The following is a 17,008-nucleotide window of genomic DNA, read 5'->3' on the forward strand; positions in this document are numbered from 1 at the left end:
ACTTCTACCTAATTTTAACAAAATAATTGTCCGGTATAAAGTTAAAAGATTCGAAACTGTTAATTTATAATTATACAGCCAGATCTGACGGCCTTTGCGCGAAACATACGAAATGTGAGGTTATGTTTGGAGGAATTATTTATTTGTGTAAATGGCCGTTATATTCCGTATACAAACGTTTGGGGGGACCTGGTATAAACATGTTTTATCACGTAAGTTGTTTTAATATAAAATATAAAATACATATAACTTAAAAATCATAAAAACTGAATAAATATTAATTTTAAAATGTTTGTTAAAATAAAATATTGTGCGAATAATTTATTTCGACTACTCAATTTATTTATTTATTTCTTCAATAATTTATTTCTACAGATATCGTTAGAACACGAAATTTTATTACACCCTAGATACTTTGGACCTCAATTATTAGATACAGTGAAACAAAAACTGTATACTGAAGTAGAAGGCACCTGTACGGGAAAGTAAGTTTAAAACTATGATTGAAGTAGTATGCATATATTTATTCTAAGTAATTATGTATAATAATTCTTGGTATCTCAGATATGGTTTCGTAGTTGCTGTAACAACAATAGATAACATTGGTGCAGGGATCATACAGCCAGGACAAGGTTTTGTTGTGTATCCTGTTAAATACAAGGCCATTGTATTCAGACCATTTAAAGGAGAAGTATTAGATGCTATAGTAACACAAGTAAACAAGGTAAACATTAAGTGCAGTTCTAAATTTCTATGAAAGTATAATTTAAAAGATTATATATTCTCTATGTTTTTGTTAGGTTGGAATGTTTGCTGAGATAGGGCCACTTTCATGTTTTATATCGCACCATGTAAGATTATTTTTATGTATCTTATAATTCTGATTGTATTTTGCAAATAACTAAATCTTTCTGCAGTCAATTCCAGCAGATATGCAGTTTTGTCCAAATATAAATCCACCGTGCTACAAATCTAAAGAAGAGGTAGGTATTTAAAAGATGTATACAATAAAAAAGTATAACTTAAAAATTGTATTCATAAATTCCAGGATGTAATTATTCAACCAGATGATGAGATAAGGTTAAAAATTGTGGGCACAAGAGTCGATGCAACAGGAATTGTTAGTATTCATAACATATAATACTTCGTCTTAATATCTTTTATTACATGTTAAAATGCTAATGTTATATATATTTTAGTTTGCTATTGGAACATTGATGGATGATTATCTGGGTAAATATTTGTTTTATCAGCCTAGTGATTTCTTACAATATTATTCATTTTCATAACACATGTTTTCTTTTATAGGACTTGTGTGTAATTGAATGCAATCAACACATAGATTGTTCTAATGTAAGCTTTGCATATAAATTAAAGTAATATTTTATTATAAAATAATAACATTTATATACCATATAAAGTAGGGAATATTTATTTAATTTATTATACTACCTTTTAAATTCTATATTGTTTAAATATATGCGTCAGTAAACATGCATCTACTTGATCATGAATAAATATCTTATTTATTATGAATTTGAGATTGTAAAATAATACGTCACAACAGTATCAAAAACTGTATTTAAAACAAAACATATCTTTTTCTTTGTTAACAATCACTTATAACAACAATGCGGTAAAATACTAATGCATAATATTTAAGTAAAATTATATATATTCATCATATAAATTATATCACATACAAAATTCTGTCACTTGCGTATCTATATAGCTTTAATGATATTAATCAATATAATTTAATCTACTCATAAGCTTTTTTCAACTATATTATTTTAATTTATTCGAAGGTATTAAAAAGGAACATTTTTTAACATGACTATTAACTATAATTACATAAATTTAAACAATATATTAATTATGTAACTTCATCATTTATTTCTTTTACATGCTGCAATAATTTAAAAAAATTGTAATAACTGTTTTATTTTATTCGAAGCAGTTTAGTATATCTTTTTAAGCAAAATTGAGTAAAATGCGTATCTAAACCTGATAAAGCAACAAATAATGCAAGTTTTGCGTCAATGGGTGACTTAAATTTTTCTGTTACATTTTGATCAGGCATTGTTTTATCGACGACGTGCTTAAATACCTTCCCATCATTATTAACATAAAAAGTCGAAAAACCATCATACCACCTGTTGGTAAAAATATAAATGATATAAATATAGATAAATATAAATTTAAACAGGATTATAAAAAACAATTGCAGAAGAATTACAAAAATGACTTACGATGGTGTACTCTCTGCTTGTTCTTTTGAATTCCACATTTTAATTTTCCAAAATGTAAGAAATATACGTGTACCAGAAATACCTACTATACGCCAACGAACTTTAATACTGTTATCCTCAGGGTGCATAGTCATTTTTAAAACCTCGAACTTAACAAAAGCATACTTTAAATGGCCTATTATTTTTAAAAACGCTATTTGCTTAAAATAATGCTGGATACCACTGTAAAACATTTTCAAATATATGTATTATTTATTTTGAGAACATTAATAATAAAAATATTTTACATTATGCACTTACACACTTGTTGTTCCTCTAATATTGTTGACAAAAACTATATCCTCTGTATAGATTCCATAATCCAATTGTTTAACAAATAGAAGTGGCAACTGAAAGAAATAGATGTTAATATTTATAAAATTTCATCAAGTTTTATGCAATTTAGAACAATTTCTTTGCACAAAAGAGAAACATACATCCTTACGAAGAATATCAAACACATTTTGTAAATTTGATTCAATTGGATTACGATCCTCAGAAGCTTGCATCTCATTTACACTACGCACATTAGGAGCAGATTCTGCGTAAAGTATCCCATCCTTTTGAGAGCTAAGTAAGACATTATCAGATATCCTCTTGGTCATTACCATCTTTGTATATGGTAAATAAAAACTTTTATTTCTTAAATTCAAGAACGATTTTTCCCATTGTGCATTGTTCTTTAATAATGTCATGTCTAAATCTAAATTGATAACACTTTGCATTTGAGTATTCATTTGTTTTTGTTTATGTAACTTAATAATTCTCTGTTTAGTCCAATTATATTTTTTGTTTTTATGACCCTCGATATTAGCATCAAAAACAGCTGGTTCATTTTGACTTAAATGAACTGTCGAATTCAAATGTTTTTCTCTGTCATTTATTACTGAGCTTCCTTGCGTATCTAAAAACTATAATTAAGTCAGTTATTGAATATCTATTTTTTATCAAAATTTTGCTTCAAAAATATTTGAATAGAAAAATCATAGTAAAATTATAAATTAAGTAACACATAAAAGAGAGATATACAGAAATAAACAACCACTTACTAATACATAGCTTTTGTCACTTACAAACTGTTAAAGTTTTTAATAAGAAGGCCAGGAATTTCCATACTGTGTTAGTATATATTAACAAAATTCAATACAATGTCTATTCATTTTAACAATTCTACCAATTAATATTTTCCAAAATCTCCAAAATTTATGTAATACTAACATATCGAAACAATAGGAAAACGACGAAAAATATTAAATGACTTAATCGTTAATAATGCCTTTGTGAGAACGATAAAACATCAATAAATTATTATGAAAAAATGATTATTACATAAGTATATTGAGGTTAAGTTATTCTACGCAATAATACGAATTCTTGAAACGGAGGTCTTATATGATGACAATTAAAAATGTCATATAAATATAAACGATTAACAATTATTGTACGAAAATTATTAGTATAATCATAACTTACTTCATCCAAAAACAAAGAGGATTTAATATTATTTAATAACTGATAGTTGATATCAGTTGCTTGTTTTCGTACGTTAACAAAAGATGTAAATTTATTTGAAATAGGACGTAAATAAAATGACATTTTTCTGGATCTTTTGTTTCACTGATTTGTACACAATGTTGCTTAATTACACATATAATGTAATATAAAATAGAATTGTCGGCATGACCTTAGTGTCATGTTATAGACAGCCTCCGGCATATTCACACATGTTCCATTACAATTTCCAAGCACTTTTAACAGATGTTTGAAATTTGAAAGATGGCGCTTGTGTTTAGTGGGAAATTTGAAATTTTAATACAGCACGTTCAGACATATCTTAAGTGAAAAGTAAGTTATAAAATCATATGATAACTTTTTGTTTATGTACATTTATTAACATGAAGCTGCATCGATGACATATTGCGCTATGATATATGAGGTTAAAAAATAGTGGTAATGGTACAATTACAACATTAATTGAATGCAATTCTTTACATTTTAAAGAAGAGTTAACATATTGCACTCAAATTATTTTCCAACATAACATTGAAAAATATATCGTTGATAAAAATGTAATATATTAAAATAAATAATTTCGATATGTTGCATTTAAATGTACAAAAATACATTCGTGCGTGTTAGATATTCGCAGAATGCTAATTTATCGGACGTTCAAAACTATAAAAGGTTCGTTAGAAATATTTTGTTACAATCTATAACGTTATTTTATCATATAAAGAACAGTAACAAAATCTTTATATCATATATTATTTGCTTGAAAGATATTTGTAAATATAAAATTTATATTAATAATTCAACATTACATAATGTTTTATGCGCGTTATTAGAAGGCAGCGTTACTAATTAAAAGGTAGATTAAATGTTACATAAAAAACACTATATCGCTTCATAGGCAACATCAACATCAATTCTAGTTACAGAACCATTGAGAAATTCTTCAAGTTCATCGCGTTCTCTGTTTTCATCTCTTGAACGATGTAGCGAACGTTTTTTCTTCTTTTCTGCTTTATCTATTTTTTCTTTATCTTTTTCTTTATCCTTAGACTTCTTCTTTTTCTTCTTCTCTCTATCTTCCGTCTAGAAGCATTTTATTTTGCAATTAATATTATTAAGCAGTGTGAAATTACGCTAAAGGTGTTTTATATCTGACACGTACCTTTTCTTTATGTTTTTTCTTTTCTTTTAACACAGGGCTCCCACCATCGGAGCTCATATGACGTACGCTGGTATTGTCGAGCAACTCTAAATGCACATTAGAACTTGTTACACTAACGTCTAAACTTTTGTCACTCAGCTCCAATCTATCTTTTCTGGTGCTATTACTGCTTACATCTTCACCACCCTCGGGACTTTGTCTCCATTTGGAATCACGTCGAAGCCAACTATCAAATGCATCCGAGTTAATCTCTTGTTGTTCATTTATGTCATAATTGTTCGATATTTGTAATTCTTGGTCTATAGATGAGATAGAATCACGTTTCGTAATTTGTCGCAGCTTTTCCGGATTTATTTCTGCGTGCGATAAAGTTTCACGCTTGTGTTTTTGTTTGCTTAATGGATTTTCAGCTAATTTAGGTTGAATAGGAGGCGTTGCTTCGTCAGCTGATGATAAATCATCTTCATATCCGGCAACCAAGGGATTTGCAGTTTCGGTATCACTGTTAAGAATATAGAAAATTATAAAATATGAAATACAAAAATTAAAAATAAATAACATATTACAAGTTCATTTTTACTTATATATTCTTAGTATACCTTTCAGAATCTAGCTCCTCATGCTGTACCTTTTGTGGTGAAACTTGACTACCATCTTCTAAAAATGATCGATCTAACAATCCATCATCTGGTACAAAATCTTCAACACTAGTTAAGGGTACACTTGTATTTGGGCTATTAATATGCGTTCCTTTATCTATTTCATCTTCCTTTTTATTACCAAATATTTTTGACATAAGTGATTGTGGTTTGCTAATTGAATCTCGTCTGTCAGAATTTTCACTTAAAAATTCAGCCATTTTAGAATCTGTTTTTGAAATATTTTGTGTACTAGATAATACCGATGTAATCTGTGAATTTTTAATAGGAACTGCTTGAATTTCAGAAGTGTTTGTAAAATTTTCCTTCTTTGGTATTGATTTAAAATCTATATTTTTCACTGGAATAGGAGTTCCACCTCCTATTGGGCCAGGCATAGATACTGATCTTTTAACTTCAGCATTTACATTTATATTGCCATTGGAAGATATATTATGATTGCTCAAAGAAGATGTAACGTTAGGGACTAGAATACTGGCAGAGACAGAATCAGCAAGTGCTCTTCTTCTGTTAACAAGATTATCCAAAAATTTGTTATAATTGGCATCGTCACTATCTTGAAAGAGATCAAGTTCTTGTATTGTCAAACGTGTCTCCTCCTCATTAGTTTCAAGCTGTTTCAATAATGTTTCTCTTTGCAGTTGAAGAAAAGGAAGATTAAAGAATTTATGCAAAAGTTTTAATCCAAAGCCATTTCTCATAGATGATTCTGCATACCTGACCTGTAGAAGTAAAATAAAGTAGAATAATATGTTATAAATATGCTTTTCAACCGGTCATTTATAGCTAATAAGATCAATAAATTTACTTGCGCTGTTCTTTCATGTAACGAATCAATAAAGTATGTTACATGATCTGATGTAACAGTTCTGTGATGTGACATATCACAATGATTCCCTAAAACAATTACTGGAATATGGTTAGGAATTTTTGGAAGTTCTCTTTGTACATAATCAAATGTCCAAGATTTTGTAATATCCATCATAATAATGACACCATTGGTCCCTTTATAAACATCAAGAAATTCTGCATCTAATGCAGGCTCCTCAATAATATTTTCAGATTGCGAATTGTCCATTTTTAAACCTTCTAACTTTTTTCTACGTCGTCCTTTATCTACAACATCCCAAACTTCAACTTTAACGATATCATCAGTAGCTTTATAATTCCATTGAATACTGGTTACTTGTATTTCCTCCGTTGGTATATATTCCTCTATAAATTTTTGGCCTTGAAGTCTATGAAATAGACAAGTCTTTCCTACATTTCTGTCACCCTTTATAATAATTTTCACTAAAAATAAAATTCCTTTCATTTAAAGCATTTTGTCCTTTTTTCAAAATCAGTTCATTACACTTACTATTATATTGTACACCTTTAGCAAATTTTCTTTGCAAAGTTGTTGGCATAGATTGATGAGCTGGTCTAGGAGATATATTACCAACTCCATCTGACTTTCCAGCTAGTCTTTTAAATGCAGAGAACATTGTATATTTCTTCTTAACTACACTAATGATAGTTCAGATAAGGAGTTTTCCTTATTCCTATAACTGATATCTAGAAAATTATATATATCTATATACATATAGATTATAGATTTTTATATTGACTTAACAGAGAATATAACACGTATTTAAATAAGCACAAGCATGAATTATATACGTATTATTTATACAAAATAAATGAAACAATAAAAGATAAGCTGCCTTAAATTAAAGAAAATATTTAATGGAACAATAGTCTAAACATTGCACAATATATAAAAATATCCCATAATTGAATTATATTTGAAATCCATGGAATCAAAAGTATTGTATAAATAGTGAATTTAAACAACAAAAGTATAAAAAAAATATTTATTAAATGAATTGATATTATCTGATGTTTACTACAGTCATGCTACATCGCATACATTACAGTTATTATAGAGAAGTAAACATGTTATTTTAATTGCTTTGGTAATAAATTTGCAAGTGAAAATAGTTGCTTACCACATGTTATATCGAATTTTCCATGGAAAATAAAAATTTTTTCGTAATACTTAACAGATCTAATAAAACTTGGGCAGCTGTCACTTAGCAGCTGTATGTATTTTTTTTTGTCGTAATGTTGGCAATTAATCACTTATTTTATTATATTCGTAGCATTGTTAAATACTATAAGGAGTATCAAGGAAAGCACTATTAAAGTAAATACTTAAGAATCGTTATCATAATTTGCATATCTTTCTACATTACGCAAATATCTATAGTAGTATTGTAAAGTTGGTATTAATGGAAGCGGTGCTTTTCAAAACTTGATTATTACATCTTAAATATACGAGTAGAATATAATCTTTCCTTAGGATTAAATGTTAATTTCATCTTCTTAAATACTAAAATTATTTATTGTAAATTGTATATTGTTAATATATTATATACAATTATAAATTATCGACATAAAAAATGTTATGATTCACTGAAGTCTTCTATAGTGGCTTGATAAAGAAGTGGTTTCAAATTTTCTACTATCACACTATGTTGTGCTCCATGTGTTATTGTTAATATCGAACTAGCCTTTCTTAACGTTTTGATAGCTTGTTTTAACTTTTTCAAATATACCTCAAGTTTTCCTATTGATAAATAAAGTATTCCAGTCGACGGATGAATTTCTCCATAATATGTTCTGAAATATGAAAATAAGTTACATTCTATTTATTAATTTAATATACTCAAAAAGATGCTCTTCTTACAAATAGCCATTAATAAGTTTTTTAGCATAGGATTCAGCTTCTTCCCAATGTTGCAAATTTATAGAGGAGTCAAAAGCAGTTTGTAAAGTCTGTACATACTGCACATTGAGAGGATGTAAAATGCCTTCTTGCCTTGAGAGACACATTTTGCTTACGTCCAGATCTACTATCTTTTATAAGGAATTTATTACATCTTATATTAAATCAATAAATAGCTAATAACTATTGTTATTTACAAGAAGGATACAGGCAATATTCTTCATATTTTCTAGATGGTATGCAGTAAACTCAGATATTTCATCAAAAATTTCTTTAAAATTTTCTGGGAATTTTGTATTACACTTTTCACATAAATCAGCATTCGGGGCACAAGGATATGTACAAAGTTTGTTTGGACATGCTGCTGCTTCTGCCATTGGTTCTGGCTTTTCACATCTTTCACAGTCACACCAAAAATAATACGAACTTTGTAGTTCTGCGCGTCTATCTCTCGTTGTTTTAATTACATCAATGTATGGTATCCTTATCTATACATGTTTAGTCATAACTACATTATACTTTAAACGGTTGTCTGTTGTCAAAAAAAATTTTATTACAACGTTATAGAAGCAAAAAAGGTTAAAAGACTTGCCTGAGACAAATCTAAAGAAGGAAGATCTTCTATTGCTTTAACAGTTATGGTAGTTCCCTCAAAGGTTGCTACAGCATTAGGTTTGCAACTATGATCCAGAATAGAAGGTCCCAAATAAATACCAACACCAATATTCATATCCGAATTAAATATACTAAAAGAATTAATAGTAATTCTGCCATAAATACCCAATAATTCTGCAGTACTTGGTATAGGCATATCTTCAAGAAATTTATGTAAAACATTGCATAAGCATACAAAATGTTCCATTTTTTTCTCATCCTTTTCTATCTCAGAACGATCTAATAAGATAGTATTTTAAATATCAATTGAGTAGAAATATATAAATAGTAATTCGTTTTCTTATATAACATAAAGGCTTACGAGACATTAAGTCCTTAAATTTCCTATAACTAGTTTCATTATAATATCCTCTTTCTTCATCTCCCCCTTGATTTAATTTTATAATTATACGTGCCATTAGTCTTGCAACATTTGATATACCCCATGGTGAACATTTTTTTAATCTTGCACATTCTTTACTATGCATGGGCCAAGACATTTGTTGACAAGATTGATTACAATAATAAACATACTGACAGGCAGAACATCTAAAGAGTTTTCCACTAAAAGTGACAAGATTTAAATAATTTCTACTTATATTATAACACTGCAAATCAGCAAACTAATTATTAATTTGCATTACAAATAAAAATATTATGTAAATTAAACCTTTTAAAGCAATAATCACACCGGACATTTTTATATTTTGAACAAAGGACATAAGCAAATGGTTTGGCGGTAAGAATAGTGGTGCCTTTTTTAATAAAGTTTTCACTTTTGCTCATTTTTAAAAAAGTTATTTTTATTAATAACGTTTAATTTAAGACGAGGTATAACCATAGACGAGGTACAGATTAGACCTATCATCTTATAGAACTTGATGTTCCATGATCTGAAATACCGATCGTGTAAAAAATCAGATTTTATTATGTCCTCTATGATTTAAGGTCCATTTATACATAAGATAGATCGGGCATTGACCGGTCACAGGATGAGCCTGCAGCGAGTTGATAAAAATATTAATTAATTTGTTTTAAACAAAACAATATAAATATCATAGACCTGTCACGATGTGGTCTACAATTGCAATCAGCTGCAATCTGCAACGAACTCGTGCATTTGTATACATGGTTATTGTTATCACCAAAGGCAGCAACGCAGGCCGCGTTCTATAGCTAGCGACCGACTTGTAAAGCCATATAAAGCATATCTCGACTACGATGTAATATATATTACACCATTGACTAAGGATAGGATAGACATGACATTAAGTAGAACTTCGTATCTTAGGTTATGAAATACCGACCTGCCAAAAAAAAAAAAACAGAGTTTACGCCCTTTGCGATTTTCTACGGCGAACATAGAAATTATTGTAGACAATTCGTCAGTGATTATATCACCAACAAGCTATAGAATTATAAAATAGACGACGTTGGCCCACCGACGTTTTGCTATTTTACCGACATAATTACTAAGAACATTTATATCTATCGCTGCTTCGTCTTTGACGCCTGAGGTATGCGAACAAGAGTCCTGTCGTCACCCTTGTTGTTGGAGACACAAGATCGCGCTGTGCAACGAATCCTAACAAACAGATCGGGGCGCCTTTCTGTAGACAAATTGACCAACATCGTCCGGTCGGTAAGAGCCTTACCCCACCGTGGAAATGTCCAGGTCTGTATATACGACCATGTACTAGACATGTTGACGTCATAAAGACGGCGGTCAAGAAACTACTAGTTTCTACTGCGTTCAAATATCAGGAAAGTTTTAATTTAATTATTTCGATAAATAAGGGAATATATAATGAGTATAACATAATGAAAATATGAGTTAAGCTCTATAAATCACTAAGTGCTTTTAATATACCAAAATTTTGTTTTCAGTAATTTTTTAATCAAAAAAACCTGGAACAACTGGATATCGTGATACCGACAGTATTTTGTGAATATCTCGGAAACCAAGGCCCGAGCGGAGGTTATATGTATAGAAAAATGTTGTTCAGAATCACACCCTCTACAACATATTTAAAAATCATTGAAATCGGTGAGGAAGGTATGATTCTGAACAACTATCCTTGTCCATGGCTAATCTGTTCTTCTATTTTTATCGCTCTTGTAAATGAACGTGCATGCGAAACACATGCATCACGCGAAAAATATTATTCGCAGCCCATCGAGTACTGAAATTACTATTAAAATGAAATTCAGGTTTTATTATAACAAAACATTATGACGAAGAAAGTAAATTTAATGTTAAGTCTAAAAAGCTATTGTGTGTAGAGTTACTTGTCTATCTCGGATCGACAAGTATGAACTTCACCGTAGAATCGTACAATGAAACAGGTTCATGTAGAGTGTAACCACAGACGAGCATATCTGGTTTGTGGTGGAACTACATAAATAGTTTCTTGTAAATGCTAGCGTGGAGCCAAACAGAGCAAATCACTAACTTCATAGGTTCTTGTATATGCTAAGATGAAATACCTTTCAGCACTTGGCCGTATAGTGCAGTACTAGTTCGAGAACAACGAGAACAATCAGCGTGAGCACTCTTATTCTCTTTCTGGCTGCGTAGACCCACTAAAATTATTAAATACGGACGTTTCTTTATTTTTTCCCTTAATTTTCAAACGATCGAATGATAAATCGAACTGCTATTAAAAAGAGAAATATGTTTGGAATATATACATATTTATTTAACGACCATGATATGCCTAATCATATTTATTTGCTCATGTACTGTTACTAATAGATGCTATACGCTTAAATACAGATGATGTATTACAGAAACGAATATACCAAAAAACTTAGCAATGTACACGCTACTCAAATCACTTTTAAATAGATTACTTTATCGTTTGTCGATTACATTGTCTAACAAGAGGAAGGGTGTACCGTTGAATATATTAATTTCATGGTGTCAACACTCGATGATTGAAAATATCGTCGGCAAAATCACCTCTCCGTAAAAAGGGTCGTGGTTAAAGAAAGTACAAAACAAAAATGGAGGGCAGTAAGGTACGAGAAGTGGATGAAAGTGGATGGTGGGAACGAAAGAAACGGGGAAAGATAGATATCTCTATACAAAAATAATTGGCAAAAAGCGAGAAAATAAAATGATCTCACGGACGAATAATGAGCTATGATACAAGTTGTCGAGATAATACTTTTTTTTTTTTAAATGAGATTAGACTGAATCGTAATCTTTTCCTCATATACTTCATACACACAGGCATACACAGATTCAAATTTTCTTCGTTTTTTAGATTTTTTCACGCATACTCTGCCTCTTTCTCTCTCGAAATCTTTCGATCTAGCACGCGTGCATTTCGCTATACAATGGCTACGATGATAATATACTTGTTGTGTGATGTAAAACAATAATACATGATTGCTAATGATCGCGAACAAACGAGACTGTCATCAATAGCGTACCTAATTTGTTATGCATGACGCATTGCTGTGTATAATTGATCTTAAAAGAAAATAAACACAGACAAAGAAAAATATAGAATATAACAAAATGTTCGCGCGACTAAGAGATATCGGTGCACGACTGTTCTCTTTTCGAATCACGATCTTCTCAAGGAAGAGGACTCTTTTTATACATCGTGCAGCCGGCACTTTTTTTATCCGATCGGCGATCGACCAGCGTTAGCTCGAGCAACGCTTAGTGACGAAAACAGAAAATATCTTACACGCAAATCTCGATGCTTTTTACAATAAAAACTTCTTCATCTTTGGTAGAAACTACTAAATAAATTATATTGTCGCTTACAGTAAGAATCGATGTTCGAATCGAACGCTCAAACAAAAAGCTTCCACGGAATAATGAAAAATTCAACAGCTCGAATAATATGTTTTTTCTCTTTTCTTTTTCTTTTCTTATCTGTTTCATCCTTCTCTTCATCGTTCGACGGAAGAGAAGTCTTTAATAAAAAAACGTTATGCATCGCGCACGAACAGAAAAACGTCGTGCGTCCGTTTTGCTGCTCGAACGCGACACACGAGCAGGTAAACTAGAGAAATATGCACACATATATACGGTCCCGAAGTACGATTCGGTGTGCCTGAGGATGTTACATGTTGGCGTGTCAAACGTCGTTAATAATACAATATACGTTTATTCTTTCGTTGTTCGATTTGCAGGCATATTCTGAGCTTAAAAATTTGGGAACAAATTCCGACGAATATACGTAGGTTGCCAAATCATTTGTTTCGTTATACTTTGTATGTTTTGTCAAATTATTTGTTCGTAAGAGAAAGGAGTTATAGTTGATAAGAGCGTTTAATTTGACGCGAGGCTTAAAAGCTGATAATCGTTATCGATAGATTGTTTAATAGGATATAACAGCAGAATGATCGGTAAATAAAAGTTTAAAAATGTAGACATATAGATATGTAGACTAGCCAGATGCGTGGAACTATGAAGGGTCAACTTATTTACGAAAACAATATTACTAGTGTATAAAGACACTACACAGGTCCAACGTGTCGAATCGGTATAAATGAATCAAGTACTAGTACCAAGTATTAACTGTCTAAAATTTGTTACGTATTTCTATTTATCGCGTTACATACATTTACATCGACAACAATCTGCCTATATCGATCCCGCGGTATAAATTTCCGTAATATAGAAAGTTTTTCCTCTTTCCTTTTTCCTATTTCATAATATTTAGAATATTTGGAAATCACAAAACTTCTAGTAGCCATATAGTCATTACGTGCATATGACTACTGACTCAACTATAGAATTATTGTAAATAATTAGCCAATACACTGTATATTAATTTATGCGATGCGAATGGAAGCCATTTTGAATATACATGTCCAAAAATATTCTGAACACATATCTGAGAAAGTCAATTTATTATCATATTCTATGAAAATGTAAGACTTGTTAGAAATATATATATATGTATGTATATATATATATAGAAACCGTCAATTTGGACACATTTTTCATAAAAGAAGAAACTTTGAAATATAGTAAGTACATATACGTCGCAAGTCACCTAGTATCTCATGTTACGTTTCTCCAAAGTTCCATTCACAAAAACTAATCGTGTATATCGGTGTATCCAGTGATACATTTAAAGGTATTTTCGTTAGCGAACCATTAATTTCTTTCAATTTTCATCTCATTGGCATTCGATTATATTGTAAAACAATATTTCAAACCTGAAAAACTGACTATATTTCAAAATCAAGCAACTTTAGAACTCATATTCGTCAGAATTGTTTCTTCGATGATTAAGACATAAAATACATTTGCAAATCTTTCAACATAACTTGGAGTTAATTCCACGGTACAATTCTTCGTAAATCATGCTGGCGTTTACGGTGGATGCGGCTGTGCGGGTGTCAAGGTACGTATACACGATGCAGAACGAATAACAGAATTCAGAAAATACAGAAGGGAAATGAAACGAAAGAAGAGATAAACGTCGTGTACATTTGTCTTTCGTTTTCATCTACCGCCAAACAAGTCGATCGACCTCGTTGCTGTTCGCCAACCAGGAAATCCAGCGTGTTCCTTAAACTTAAAGGCCATCGACTTTCCAGTTCGTTCAATTCTAACGAAGAAAAGTCGCTTGGGACAGGTTTGCGTAAAGCAATCTAATGTTAAAACGTGGCGATACAAAGCTAAGGAAGGGTCCATCGACTTCTGTCAAACGAGAACTACGGGGTATCGCATGATTTGCGACCAGATTCGATACAAATAATCCTAAATGCTATGTGTCACATTAAATTCGACGTAAATTATCTACTTAAATCATTTGCCTACTTACTAGGTAGCCTCTATTTTCGCACGCCTTTCACTCTTTCGCTCTCTCGCGCTCTCTCTCTCCCTCTCTCTCTCTCTCTCTCTCTCTCTCTCTCTTCTTTCAATTTGCGCTCTTTCTCCGCTTGCGTAGCTTCGTCAAACCTAGCAAGAGTATCCTCGTGGAACTTCCCACAGCAATACGGTATTTCCTTTTGATGTTGCGCTACTAAACGAGGAAACACCAAAAACTAGAACGAACTAAAGAGAAAGTCAGACTCGGAGTAGTCGCTTGCTCCTCGTTGAGATTTCCTCTTTAGAATACGTACTAGAACATTTACACGCGAGCAATCGTATCGATCGAGTCATCCTCGAGACTCCTCATCCAGAAGCATTCGTCAAACGCGAGAGATAAAACAATCTTCGCGTTTTTCTGCTTTGTCTGGTGATTGTACGTGTTTCACGACGGTTCACCGGGTGTCTGGCTGGTCCTCACGCCGACGCCCACCAACGGTGTCCATGCGGTTGCTCCCTTTTCTATCTCTTTCTCTTAACAGGACGAGCTCTTCAGCTCGCCAATGTCAGCGATGTTTTGGAGTAACGCAGCCGCCTCGTTGCTCGACTGGCTCGACTTGTATCGTTGCTTCAGGGTGCTCAATGCGGACAACAGTTTTGTGTTTGACGTCATTAGACGCGAATTCGCGGCGTCCAAAGCAGCTATTTGTTGCTCTTGCGCGTCGATCACGCGCTGCTTGTACGACAACGCAGCCGACATCTTCTGTTGTTCGCGCCGTAGCTCCTCCTCCACGGAGATTAACCTAGAATAATGAAATCGGTGATCATTTTAGCCGGTTCTGCTCGCGTCAACGTGTTTCGTGGATATTTAGATTCGCGTGTTCGACCATGGTGCAATCTCTGTCTTATATTCCGATCGCTTTTCTTCCCTCTTTTTAGAGGAGTAAAGATCGAACGTTTCATTTGGAAAATTGCACGTTTATCTTGTACAGACGAAAGCTCTCGTTAAGAAGATCCTTCTTATAGACGAATAGAGGTTGCTTCGATGGTCCTGAGCACGCACGGAATTCAGCTTCACCCGAGAACTCTCTCGACGCATTCGCGTTTGCCACTTTTATTCAATGGAATCTTTGGTCGAAAATTTTGATATTTTAATCGATGCAAGCGATGCGAGTAAAATGTAACAAGAATCATCGGGTTTAAGAGAGATCTCACGGGGAGGCTTAAAAGGATCCAAGCGTACCACGATGCACATATCGAGTAAAAAGAAAACACCGATAAATAGTTTGGAAACGAAAGTCAAAGGAAGCAAGAGTGTAAAATATTTGGTGCAAAGTATCATACGCTCGAACAACCAAAAAACAGAACGATCAATAATGCAGTGGGTTAAGAGAGCTTTTTTCGATCAAAGAAGCGAGGAGTCTGCTTCTGCGATTGGCCACAGTCAAATTCGCGTGCGTGTAAGTACGATAATGTGAGAGGAAATGTCGAGGAGAGCACGACGCGAACAACTATTCCGAACATTTCCCGCGCACCTTGCAACGCACTACGCAGAGCTGACACACAAAAATCATAGTGGTTGCAAAAGTGAACCGTGCACGCGTGGAACAGAACGAACGGGTGATCAGAGGCGTGTGCGAGGCTGTCGGTATCTGATATTGAGAAACTTTATGAAGTATTGACATGTGGCTGACCGAGAGAATGTTTTTTGGACGGTGATGTAAGTATAAAATACGCAGGGTGAGAATGCTGGTCCGTCGAACAGTGATTTTGAGTATAGTTATATATATATATACAAAAATTAGGTGAACAAACTTAGAATTTCCGTATCGAATTGCTTTTCAGTATGCGCACAGAGAAAAAACAGTCTGGCACGTATCTTTGTCGAATAAAACCAAGATAGAGGACAAGATATATATATATATACACACACATATATATATATATATATATATATATGAGTATAAAAACGCTAAAAACATGTGATGTAACAATGTAAGAAGCTTAGAAATATAATTGACTCTTACACCAAGGTCCAGATCAAGCCAGAGTATACCAAATGCAGCGGAATAGAATGCACAGGAACACACAATCAATTAAACATAGATTATTTCGAGAAACAGTAAAAGAGTTCGAGTTACGCGACTCGATGACAGTTTCCTTCTTTCAATATTT

General features: G+C 32.2%; 5 protein-coding genes across 18 annotated transcripts in view; 1 reads left to right on the forward strand and 4 right to left on the reverse strand.

Moving 5' to 3' along the window:
* The first annotated feature begins 27 nt into the window (after nucleotides 1-27).
* Rpb7 (DNA-directed RNA polymerase II subunit RPB7) lies at nucleotides 28-1,420 on the forward strand. The gene is made up of 8 exons (XM_033328366.2): nucleotides 28-212; nucleotides 376-485; nucleotides 565-724; nucleotides 801-851; nucleotides 918-983; nucleotides 1,049-1,120; nucleotides 1,200-1,233; nucleotides 1,309-1,420. The coding sequence occupies exons 1-8, from the start codon at nucleotides 123-125 to the stop codon at nucleotides 1,323-1,325; spliced, it is 600 nt and encodes a 199-aa protein (XP_033184257.1). The 5' UTR covers nucleotides 28-122; the 3' UTR covers nucleotides 1,326-1,420.
* A 452-nt stretch (nucleotides 1,421-1,872) lies between these two features.
* Nucleotides 1,873-4,044, reverse strand: LOC117153872 (uncharacterized). The gene is made up of 5 exons (XM_033328362.2): nucleotides 3,765-4,044; nucleotides 2,729-3,202; nucleotides 2,553-2,641; nucleotides 2,253-2,474; nucleotides 1,873-2,156 (listed from the first exon to the last, which is right to left on the reverse strand). The coding sequence occupies exons 1-5, from the start codon at nucleotides 3,885-3,887 to the stop codon at nucleotides 1,943-1,945; spliced, it is 1,122 nt and encodes a 373-aa protein (XP_033184253.1). The 5' UTR covers nucleotides 3,888-4,044; the 3' UTR covers nucleotides 1,873-1,942.
* A 493-nt stretch (nucleotides 4,045-4,537) lies between these two features.
* Nucleotides 4,538-7,843, reverse strand: LOC117153867 (rab-like protein 6). Its single transcript, XM_033328350.2, has 6 exons — nucleotides 7,616-7,843; nucleotides 6,985-7,181; nucleotides 6,433-6,917; nucleotides 5,565-6,346; nucleotides 4,966-5,467; nucleotides 4,538-4,886 (listed from the first exon to the last, which is right to left on the reverse strand). The coding sequence occupies exons 2-6, from the start codon at nucleotides 7,109-7,111 to the stop codon at nucleotides 4,686-4,688; spliced, it is 2,097 nt and encodes a 698-aa protein (XP_033184241.1). The 5' UTR covers nucleotides 7,112-7,181; nucleotides 7,616-7,843; the 3' UTR covers nucleotides 4,538-4,685.
* A 138-nt stretch (nucleotides 7,844-7,981) lies between these two features.
* On the reverse strand, nucleotides 7,982-10,654 carry Smyd3 (SET and MYND domain containing, class 3). The gene is made up of 6 exons (XM_033328358.2): nucleotides 9,719-10,654; nucleotides 9,371-9,612; nucleotides 8,987-9,288; nucleotides 8,603-8,882; nucleotides 8,356-8,518; nucleotides 7,982-8,288 (listed from the first exon to the last, which is right to left on the reverse strand). Exons 1-6 carry the CDS (start codon nucleotides 9,832-9,834, stop codon nucleotides 8,072-8,074), a joined length of 1,320 nt encoding a protein of 439 aa, XP_033184249.1. The 5' UTR covers nucleotides 9,835-10,654; the 3' UTR covers nucleotides 7,982-8,071.
* A 1,106-nt stretch (nucleotides 10,655-11,760) lies between these two features.
* The window catches only part of raskol (Ras GTPase-activating protein raskol), a 255,886-nt gene continuing 250,638 nt past the window's right edge, over nucleotides 11,761-17,008 (reverse strand). For all 14 annotated transcript variants that reach the window (XM_076617130.1, XM_033328341.2, XM_076617129.1 and 11 more), the window contains one exon: nucleotides 11,761-15,636. In XM_076617130.1, the coding sequence (XP_076473245.1) occupies nucleotides 15,369-15,636 (268 nt within the window). In that variant the 3' untranslated portion in view covers nucleotides 11,761-15,368. The remainder of the gene's footprint in view (nucleotides 15,637-17,008) is intronic.

The sequence above is a fragment of the Bombus vancouverensis genome, chromosome 3 (genome assembly GCF_051014615.1).
Source record: "Bombus vancouverensis nearcticus chromosome 3, iyBomVanc1_principal, whole genome shotgun sequence".
In the NCBI taxonomy this organism is placed as follows: domain Eukaryota; kingdom Metazoa; phylum Arthropoda; class Insecta; order Hymenoptera; family Apidae; genus Bombus; species Bombus vancouverensis.